The sequence below is a fragment of the Denticeps clupeoides genome, chromosome 5 (genome assembly GCF_900700375.1).
Source record: "Denticeps clupeoides chromosome 5, fDenClu1.1, whole genome shotgun sequence".
NCBI classification, from domain to species: domain Eukaryota; kingdom Metazoa; phylum Chordata; class Actinopteri; order Clupeiformes; family Denticipitidae; genus Denticeps; species Denticeps clupeoides.
Genome location: NC_041711.1, coordinates 29,478,431 through 29,489,802, shown reverse-complemented (window position 1 = coordinate 29,489,802; position 11,372 = coordinate 29,478,431). Strand labels below are relative to the sequence as shown.

The window sequence follows — 11,372 nt, the reverse complement described above, 5'->3', positions numbered from 1 at the left end:
TCCACCTTTATGTCTCAGTTTTTCTTAAATGCTTCTGCCATTTCTATAGTCTTTGTAGATTATAACTGTTGTGTAAGTAACTGTGCTCTTCTGCTCCTCCATCTTCTCTCCACTGTCTGCTGGCATGAAATGTTGAGGGGCTTCTCAGTTCCACAAAAAAAAAAAACCCAAAACCTCACAGCAGTTGGTGTCTCAGTGTAGTTGTAACACCCAGAGCTAAATACCACCGTTCTGTTCTGCAGTAACGATCAGCGAAGCGCTGTATTCCTGCTGGTTGCGTAAGTGGTCGCTTATCTACCGGGCCTGCAGTGTGTGGGGACGGTACTCAGTGGCACCTCAGTGGTACTTTGGAGGTTCGGGATTCGAACCGGCAAAGTTTTCTTATCTGCTGGGCCACCACTGACCCCTAACTCCACAGTATATTCGATTATATGCTCCAAAGTCCTGTATTTCTAATAAACAACACACACACACACACACACACACACACAGCTCATCTCATCTCAGTAAGTTTAATGATCTCTTACACAGTGTATATGGTGTTCAGCTTATAGTGAAGCATGTAGTCTTCTTGACAGTGCAAAAGTTTTCATGTCGTAAACTAACAGGCCAGGGGGTCAATCATGTTTGCAGACATGTGCTTATAGATTTGTTAACTTGGAGGGGTCTGGGGTGGGGTTAGGGCAGGGTTCCATCACCACTGAACATGCACTGCTAAAGTAAATTTACCTTAAACGTTTCCATTTGATCCTGTAATTCATCTCTATTGGTCGGTTCAGAGCACATTCCATCGGTTCCATCAGTATTGCTTGCACTACAGTGTGATCCCTTGATTTAGTGTAATTTAGTGTAAGTTTCCCATTGGTGAAGAAGTCAGTTGCATTTGTGAGACTCTGGATGAAGACTGATTCATGGACATCTGTCCACCCACAGACGAGCCGACGCTACAATGCCGTCTCGGGCGCTGTGCAGGGTGCAGGTTCTGTGCTATTGTAATAATTTACTCATTACAAAACCTGTACATTTACAAACCGTATAGAAAGAACTGGAAAGTGTGTGCTACTGGTCTCTCGTTCAACACCTCTAGCAAGACGTTGCAGGTAAAAAAGAAAAGAAAAGAAAAGTAAATATTAGAAAAATAAGACAATAAAGAACACCCTACACTGTCACTATCTTCACACACATCACGAGTGAGCGGAGAGGGGGGCTGGGCTTGGTGGGTTGCATGTGCTGCAGAGAGGCGACTGACGGGATGGAGGGTCTCAGATGTCTTCGGCACAGAGCACCAGTGCTAACTCTGTTCTGTAGAGCTTCCCCCCATCAGACAGGGCCATGATGGCGCTCTTATATGTGGCAATTTTGTTCACTTCTAGAACCTGAGAGAAACCAGAGGTGTTGTTATTTTCTGCCTTGATTATAACTCAACATTTTCAGAATGTCTGGAGGCAATACTCCTTCTATACAAATATTTTGTCACATAGCTGTGTGACATATCCAACAATGACATATCTTCACAAGTACATCATGTATCATTTACAACATTTACATTAATGGCATTTAGCAGACTCCTTCATCCAGAGTAGTTACAGAACCCCTGTCTGGTTCAGGGACACAATGGCAGTACGTGGGGTTTGAACCTGTGACTGTCAAGAGCTCTCCTGGGAGTAATATTGTGTCACCTATAGTCCCAACTGTGACAGTGTTACTCGAGGTTATCCTTCACTGTGAGTTACGGACCCTTCTGAACTGATCTACCTTGGCCGTATTGTTCTAAAATAAATCTCGCACAGGTATAACATTCATACGTAAATGAATCATCACGCAGAAAGTTTACTGATTTGTGACCACATGAATGTTTACCGCAGTATTGGCTGTGCCTGACCATTACTCTACTTTTAGTGTGTGACGCTTGTTCACAAACGCATTAAACAAAAAGGCAAATGTACTTTTAATTCACCTTCTTGTTTTTTTCACACAGGTCCTTTAGCAGGGCATCAAGCTCATTTTCGTCCATGTAGCCATTCCTGTCCTGTGAACGAGAAGAGAAACAAAATGTCACGGTCTTCCTCCGGCAAATTTCTTTAAATCTGCCTCTGGGATGAGGAAAAGTTTCATTTCACCAGGGGTGGAAAGCGTTGACGATTGCTTTTGCACGCAGAGTCTGAGGGATGACATGCTATTGCTTCTCTATATCTGCAGCTTGGCAAAAAAAGGCAAGCAGACAAAAATATTAAAAAATCTAACGAAACCGCAAACGGCACTGCGGTAACAAATGGGCTTTCGGGTGATGTAGGAACAACTGGAAGACTACAGAGACTCTACTGCAGAAGTGTGACGGTGACGGTGACGGGAGGCGCCAGAATAAACTGTGACGGAGCTCGATTACACGGCGCGCGTGGCAGAAACGGATGCACGTGAAATCGCGATCGGCTGTCATTCACACTGGGCCTTTGTCGCCGCCCCCGTAACGAGCGGCTGCTATTTTATAAAATCCATTTCGCCTCCCTGCGCGTTCGGGGAGCTGCAGGGCGTGTGCGCAACTTAACCTGCCAATCAATACGCATCAGAGGCGCTGTCATCGGGGGGGTGCATTTGCCCTATTCAGGGACACGCCGGTCAACAGTGCTGCTGTGATTTCCAGGCATGCATTCGCACTGCATACTGATGGAGGCCACCTCCTGTACATTTATATAGTTAAAGACGGGAGGAGGGCCGTTCGGACTGATCTATGGCCTCTGACAGAGGCTGCAATCAGTCTTGATAAAAAAAAAAAAAAAAAGGAAATCTGTACATGCGCAGTGTCTGTGGGCTGTACATACTCACAGCATGACTTCACCAAATTACTGTGACCCACCTTGTCGTATAACTCAAAAATCTTGTTGAACTCTTTTCTTTCCATTTTAACGCCCTGTGGGAGAAAATGCACAAGCCTCAGTCAGGATTGGACCTTTCGGGTTGAATTACGAACATGTGCTCTTACTGACCACTCAACTTATTGCACAGGCAATCGGAAACATTTCACAATGATTACTGATAAAAACACAATAGCCAGAACGCTTAATTTACTCTCCAGTGTCATGTAAGAAAGGTGGAGGTGGAGTGATTTTTGCATGTTAAATCAAGCCACGTAACCCAGTATAAAAAGCCTATAGGCCCTGGTGCCACTGTTCTTTAATGCACATTATTACATCAATACATAAAAATGATTTCAAGCCAATCGATAGGGGTATCGTCTGACACATCACCCACCTGAAACTTGAGTAAAAAGTTCTCCTGATCTGGTAGCAATCTGTGGAAGAAAATATCAATTCAAGATCAAGAAAGTATCATTTCAAATATCATTTAATTTCATTTCGCACTTTCTCACATAAATGTTTCAGCTAAAAATTACATTTCGGGCTGAAACAAACCTTGCCATTTCTGACAGGCACAACTTGCCATCATTGTTGGAATCAAATATTTTCAGCTAGAAAGGAGAAAAAAAAGAATTTTCAATAAACAACACACATCCTCTATAATGCTTAGGTCATGCATACCTGAAACTGGTACTATGAAAATAAAATAAAAAAAAAAAACACCCACGCCACAAGAATCTTTTCAAATACAGTTCTCAATGAATAAATCTGTCTCTAAATAATAATTGTTTTATTATGGGATGATATAACAGATTTTGAATGCTGATGTGGTAGTTTTTTCCACATTAGCATGGGTTCTCTGTATCTTTCTCTTCCCTGAATGAGCAACTCTGACGCAATGCAGCATATTTTAGATGTCCATCGGTTTCCTCAACCCTCCCAAAACACAGCCGACAGCGTAAATCAATAAAAACACGATCTTTTCACTCAATGAACAGCCAACCACACTCACTTCAAAAAGGTGGCGTGGGGCTCTGCTCTCTATAATCTTCAGGTCTTTGCTTAACTCACTGTCATCATGAAACACGGACTGGGAAAAATATCTCATCTGACAAACTACACCTAAATGCCCAGACCTACACCAATCAGCAATAACATGATTATCTTCTGACAGCAGCACCGGGTACGACACATTATGGGATATATTAGGCAGCAGGTGAACATTTTGTCCTTGAAGTTGGAGAAAAATGGGCAAGTGTAAGGATTTATGAGTGACTTTGACAATGAAAAAGTTGTGCAAGAAGGAAAATTGCTACAGGGTCCTGGTTATTTCTATGTTCTCACCGTGGTTTGTGTGTATTCCTCCAGCTTCTTCTCATCATACGGCTTCTTCGCTTGTTGAAGGAGATCTTTTAAAAAGTTCTGTGGATGAAAGGAATTAAAAGTTCGTTCTCAAGATGTGCAGCTTCACTACAGTGGCCCTGGTAATCAATTCTCATAAAAATGTGTATGCTCACTGTAGGCACGATTAACAACAATATAAAGCCATCTTGCTCCTAGCAGCACTCCTGAAAAGTTGCCAGAGTCTAATAAAAAGGAACTGTATAAGATGCTGCTTCCTGGAGTGGTCATGATACAGCACAACGTGGATCATTTTCTCTCTATTATTCAGTAGCCATTCCTATGAATGCAGCAACTACATAGAAGCAATGAGATGTGTGTAGGGATGTCAGTACAACGCTGAAACATGCCTCCAGACAGAGGAGAATAGATGCTGAGTTCTATAGACTGAGCCAGCTGCAGGAAACACTGCATGCCCGAATTGTGGCAGATTGGCTCGGTTATTAAGTCACTGGCCAAAAATCCGACAGCTGCTCACCAACTGGATTTTCAGAAGGTAATTAACATTGTGTGCATTACATTGTTTACTCATTGTGCTTCGTATGGAATCAGATTTATGGCAATATCAAACAAAAAAGAATAAAATAAGAGGTTTGAATTTCGACAAGCTACATCTTTTGCTTACATCTCGCTCGTTTTCATTTTTGCTTGTGAGATGTTTAGTTACGCGGGTCATTTTTACAGTTTCCCTGCTGGCTTTTTGGATACTCCGCCCAATTTTACAGCTACGCTGGCTGATTATTTGGTTGGACATTTGGCACAATTTTCTCATGTGGGTGGGGCTTCGCCTCATTGGCCAGCAGGTTTTTGAGTGACAGCTCTGTTCCCCGGAACTAGTGATGGGAAGTTTGGCTCTTGTGGCATCCGTAGCCTCATTCTTTAGCCATAAGGGTCAAATATGAATGCTTTGTGTGTTGATAAAGCATATTTGCCAAGTAAGCTAAAATATGAGGCACTCTGAAAAGAGAACTTCCCGTCACAACTCTGAACCCCATCACTGCGAGATGTAGTAAGTAACAGCCATTTGCCATCATATATGGAACGAAATTTGTGCAGACAATCAACTGCATAATTAACCGATTGTAAGTATTGATTAAATACGAAGATTATGATGTGATCCATATCTGATGGCTAATAGCTGATGCTGCTCTGCGTGTTCTTGAACCCCCGCCCACATGAGAGAATTGTGCCAGATAACCCAACCAAATAATCAGGCAGCGTAAACGTAAAATGGGGCGGAGTGCTCGAAAAGCGAAACTGTAAAAACGAGCAGTGTAGCAAAAATGACAAAGAGTGACATGTAAGCGAAAACATATCTTGTCCAAATTCCAGCCTCTTCTTTTGACGTCGTATTTTTATACGATTCCATAACATCTCGCCTTGAGGTGATGCTGGCATCCTCAGCAGCATCCTCTGAAAAGCACACGGCCAACCAAAGACATCAAAGAACCGTGTCCAATCAGAAAAATGGAATGTACGACGACAGTTTCTACTTTTAAAAGTACATTCTATACTTAAGTTTCAGAAAGTGTTCCTGCTTCAAATGCAAAGCCCAATCACGGCCGATCGTGTAATTGTTAATTGCTGTGTCCTTTTTAAGGATGCAGCAGTGCCTGAAGAAGGTACTTTGTTTTGACACAGAGCATTAATTATGAATTGCATGTACAGTATATATAAATATACATAATCAGTGGTTTTCTGTTTTGCATCTTGGCCCTTGTGCAGCACAAGGATTTCCTAATCATGCACCATTGTCCATGATTGCCATGTCTTATTTAATTCTATGGCTTTAATAAGCAACACTGTCATTGCTTCAACACTGCTCCAGCCTCTGTCATTTTTCTTTTTAGGCTTTCCCCTTTTGGTTCAATTTTAAATGAATAATAGTATGATTACTAAACTCTTAATTAAATTTTTCTTTAGCTCTGAGACACGATTCAACTTGCAATTTTCCCCTTTATAACTTGGGCATTACAACCTCCATACCAATCTCCTGACTTTGTCACCGCTTCAGAAAGGCGATGACTGACATGCCACTATTGACCGGCTTCAGCAGTGGATGGGGAAAATGGGTACGGGCAGTAAGGAGCAATGGCCTACAGTTTCGATTTTCACAATTACTCTACTACCACGGTTACAACAAGCTGAGAGAAATGCCATTTGGCCCTCCAATCTAATCGAGCCAAGCAGGCTGGGTGCCCAGAGGACCCGTCACTGGACAATAATGTACCAACGCAGAACAATCTCATCCCAGCTTGCTATGAAACAATTCTGTCTCACCTTCAGTTCATCAGCCTCTATGTAACCACTGTGATCAGCATCATAGGTTCTCCAGGCCTGCAGAGAAAAGATGCATTCAGATAAAATCAGTTCTTCTCTGACTAGTGTGCCACTTCTTTATTATTTTGAATCATTTGTAGGTTTGCACCACCGGAGCAGAGAGGAATACCTGCATAAATTCTGTACAGGATTGCAGCTGTTGCCGAAAAAATAACAAAAAATTTTCTTCTGTTGGCAATATTTGCACAAGCTGTGGTAAAAAACAAACACTGTATTAAATCTAAATTCATATCCACATCATATTGCCTCTTCTCTCCTAGAGAGAGAGAGAGTTACAGTCACAGAGGTGTAAAACACAGGTACTCGGGAAGTTTTGCACATCCAAAACGAACATCTCTTCAGTTTGCATCGCTCCAGCCATCAATTTTACTGCAGTGCTGCTTCATATTTCAAAATTCTTCAGATGTGTCTGACCCTAAAACTTGGTAATTACTAAGAGTTAATGTACCGTATGCTCTGCAGACACGGCCACTCTGTAAATAATTCCCTTATCTTCTGCAGGGACTTCTCCATTATCCATCATCCCTGTTATTTGCTCATGACAAATTGCTCAAGATCATTTTACTATCATTTTACACAGTCCTATTCAGTACTGTGTCAGTGTTAATTTATGAACAGGGCAGAGAATTCTTACAAATTTAGATGAAATGTTCGTTTTTTTCTCCAGCTGAATCCTTTACTGGTTTAAAATGTGCAGAAATATTAAGACAACACCAAGGCCATTTATGAAAATTAACACTTCACTGTTTCACTGTTTCATAAAACAGTAAAGTGTATCTATGCTGGGATTAGTATGGTTAAACGTTATATTAAAGTGACATTTAATGTTACGATGTATAAATTCTATAATGTCCAATCTGAGCTATTACATTGGAGGCATTCGATCACTCACAATTTGCTTTATGATGGTGCTATTTCAAATCTGAACTCCAATGTTGTCAAATACACTGAGATATTATGCACTACTTATATTAGACACAGGCAGGAGGTACCACACATCCACACCAAGACATTATAAAGGCCATTCCTGTGCAGATGTCAATGGTCATCTTTAAGTCAGAAAGGGTTGTAATAAGACGCTCCTACCTCAACAATTCCTATTTTCCCATCAGTATTTTTCTCATACTCCTCAACAAAGGCCTTCATTTGCTCTGTTAATTCCTGCAAGCAGAAGAAGGTTGGCAAAGTGTTATAATCAGAAAATGGTTAATAAAGTGGTTTGTGGCTCCACTTTAAAAGATGTCTGTAGCCACTTTAGAGAGAGAGCAGTTTATCTGATTATGAACACGATGGTGAACGCAAGTTATTCAATGATAACTAGATTGGTATTTCAATGATGGACACACAGATAACCCACAAATCACTGTTGAGTCATATTGTTAGATCCAGAGTCCAGAATGGTCAAGTTGGCATTGATGCATGTCTGTACAGCAGTAATAAGTGACTACATTTGTTCAGCCTTTTATTTTTATTCTTTTCCCTACAATAATACTCTTCACGTTCATAGAAGGAAGAGAGGAACTGCAGAATTGTTCTGCAGGATGAAAGGATTCCTGAGCAGACCTGTTGGGTCAGAGGGACCTTCCAGCTACAATAACTACCTGGCTCCTAAAGACCCCGATCTCTCCCATTCAGAAGGGGACAGACAGTGCAGCTTATAGTGGAGATTAAACATGTTTTTACTAATTCTCTACAATCATTAAATTATTGGGTTATATTGAGCAAGTCTAAATCTCACAATTTTTCTTAACGTTAGGAAACTTCAGATGAAACAGTACAGTATAAAAAATGACTTAATTGATCATACGATATAATTTATAGAAACATGAATTAAGAGTATTTTCACTTAACTTAATATGAGTATGGAGTATGTGGGGCAAGTGTATTCCCACTATAGAATAAAGCCTGCATTGACAGGAAGAGGCCTGAAAGATACCACCCATCAGATGCTGTACTTTGTTCCATCATGTTCCAACTCACATGTACCAGATGCCCTTGTCCAGAGTGTTCAGTAGTTACAGGGACAGTCCCCCAGGAGACACTCAGGGTTAAGTGTCTTGCTCAAGGGCACAATGGTAGCAGGCTGGGTTTGAACCTGTGGCTTCAACCCTACACTAAAATTATATAACACAAAATGTCTTTTTAATCTATCGTTAAAGTTTCTACGGATAGCATATGATGACCTAAAAGGTAGCTGTTCTACTTTATCCAGGGTTTATCTGAATATGCAATAAAAATGGCATATCTAGAGAAAAGTGCTATAACAAAAATAAAATCTTTTGACTAACAGGTGAAAGGTTAACATGGAAAAAAATGACACATAAAAAGCAGAAGAACAGCTTTCCTAGGTTAAACTGCACCAGTTATTCCATATTTTCAGAATGTTGCGGTCCTCCAGAATGGATCGATAAAAGCAATATGTTGCTGAGGGAAAATCTTTGAATGAGAAATGACAGTGTCAACTGGCTGTGGAAGGATGTTAAAAAAATGCAATGAATCTGTAAAATCCACTCATAAATATGGATGTCACATAAGTGGCTGGCAATGTCTTCTTTCACTTGTGCCAATAGCCATGGGGTCCGAGGCTCTGGGAGACCGGACATTTTCATTTTAACGATATTTATCCCGGATGGTGACCACCGAGGATTAAAACTGCGGTGAAAGCTTACAGGGCAAGAAAAATTTTCTCCGAAGTGGACACGGGCCGGGAGAGATTAAGTCCGAATTTCGCCCATGTTTAATCTCTGGAAGTGACTGACCGCACCTGCTCTGTCTGTGACGCAACAAACAAAGCCCACACCTCCATGGGCAATCTTACACAACATGGCATATTAATCCATCATTGCACTCCTAATTTCCACATAAATCCATTAGCCTCTCCAAATTAAGCCTCAATATGTTTTTTTCTCCATTAGATTAATTAAAGGGCTTTTTTTCTTTTTGCAAATGACGTGCTATTATTCCTGCTCATGAATTAATTGCAGGGGTCAGAGGACTACAATGTGTTTATTAACCGGATTGAAAGAAAGGTGAATTTTCTTTTTTTTTAATGATCTGTCAAAATAATAATAATTCACCTTCACGTCCTCTTATAAAATCCAGATATATATTATCCTGTTGCACTCCATTAATCGGACGTAATGAAATGTCTGTTTCGCCACACGTCCACACGTCCCTGCAGCAGAATGAATGTGAAGCTGTCCCCAGCAAACACACCGCTCATTTTTATAAGTAAGCCGGAAAGAGACGATAAAGAGAGACGTTCCTGTATGTTCTCCAGGGATATTGCAGGACACACATGCAGCTCGGAATCTATATGACCTTCACACGCACACACAGGGACACACACGGACACACAGACACATGCACACTCCATATCATATGATGAAAGACACACCATGTACATCATGCAAAAGATTCGAAAGGCTGCAGCTTTTCCAGCAGTCAGCGATTGTCGACATTTTTGATACCAGCAGTAATATAATCAATCGCTGACTGCTGGAAAAGCTGCAGCCTTTCGGAGCATCGCGTATCTCTGACATTGTGTATTCATATATTCATTTATCTTCATTTCTAATTCATTCTTAATTAGAAGAATGTGACATCTGAGTACCATCAAGTATGCTGCTTATTAAAATCATAACGCATATTCCCACAGGCTCATACATATATGTATTAAAATCCTAACGTATATTCCGACAGGCTCATACATATATAATGTGCGTGTTTAAGAATTTTGCTTTATTGCCTTATTTGCTCCAGAATCTGGTGACTTACCAGCCCTGCCTGTTTCCGAGCTTGCTGAAGTTCCTTTATAAAGTTCTGCAACTCCTTTCCCTCGATATATCCGTTACCTGCAAACACGCATAACGCCAAATGAGCAGAACATCACGCGTCGGGCCAAAGTGACGGCGAGAAGATGTGGATTTTGCGTTTAAGCCTAAAGGAATCCGGTTCGAGTCGGGGCTCCTGGTCCGTCCTGGACCAGAGCACCTTTACCGAGAGACGCGTCCTCCAACGCAACGTCGAGCCCGCGGTCGTGAGAAGTTTACCGTCGTTGTCGTAGTGGTGGAAGATGTCGAGGAACTGGGAGGCTGAGATCTCCACTCCCTGCAGGTAAGCCCGGGCCATGGTCTCCTCGCTGCTGTCGCCGCTGCTCCACTGAGGCGCTTTGATGCGCTGCGCCCCGTATTTAATCTCCCGCCGCCGCCGCCGCCGCTTCGCCCCCGACGCCCGCCCGCCCGCGCCGCCCGCGCCGCAGGTGCCCGCGTTCCGGGGGGCGCGCGCGCGCGCGTGCGCGTGCACGTGGCGCGCGTCCCGACGAGAACAGCTGATATACGGTACAGGCCAAAGGTTTGGACGCAACTTCTCGTTCAATGTGTTTTCTTTATTTTCATGACCATTTACGTTGGTAGATTCTCACTGAAGGCATCAGAACTATGAATGAACACATGTGGAGTTATGTACTTAACAAAAAGTGGAGACCTGACCTCCACAGTCACCGGACCTGAACCCAGTCCAGATGGTTTGGGGTGAGCTGGACCGCAGAGTGAAGGCAAAGAGGCCAACAAATGCTAAACACCTCTGGGAACTCCTTCAAGACTGTTGGAGAAGCATTTCAGGTGACGACCTCTTGAAGCTCATCGAGAGAATGCCAAGAGTAAGCAAAGCAGGAAACAGAGCAAAGAAACTAGAATATAAAACATGTTTTCAGTTATTTCACCTTTTTTTGTTAAGTACATAACTCCACATGTGTTCATTCATAGTTTTGATGCC

At 42.1% G+C, this 11,372-nt stretch overlaps 1 protein-coding gene across 1 annotated transcript; it reads right to left on the bottom strand.

The window, feature by feature from the left end:
* Nucleotides 1-496: 496 nt before the first annotated feature.
* On the bottom strand, nt 497-10,805 carry calb1 (calbindin 1). Its single transcript, XM_028980012.1, has 11 exons — nt 10,649-10,805; nt 10,374-10,450; nt 7,683-7,757; nt 6,706-6,786; nt 6,537-6,593; nt 4,200-4,277; nt 3,411-3,466; nt 3,250-3,289; nt 2,855-2,908; nt 1,958-2,029; nt 497-1,376 (listed from the first exon to the last, which is right to left on the bottom strand). Exons 1-11 carry the CDS (start codon nt 10,725-10,727, stop codon nt 1,263-1,265), a joined length of 783 nt encoding a protein of 260 aa, XP_028835845.1. The 5' UTR covers nt 10,728-10,805; the 3' UTR covers nt 497-1,262.
* Between the last annotated feature and the right edge of the window lie 567 nt (nt 10,806-11,372).

Bases quoted from the DNA above. Each gene is read 5' to 3' on its own strand.
- calb1 (XM_028980012.1), bottom strand. From the start codon at position 10,727: ATGGCCCGGGCTTACCTGCAGGGAGTGGAGATCTCAGCCTCCCAGTTC. The intron at 6,594-6,705 runs GTATTCCTCTCT...TTTTCTCTGCAG, and splicing joins CCTGTACAGAATTTATGCAG to GCCTGGAGAACCTATGATGC. The intron at 2,909-3,249 runs GTGGGTGATGTG...TTTCTCCCACAG, and splicing joins ACTTTTTACTCAAGTTTCAG to GGCGTTAAAATGGAAAGAAA.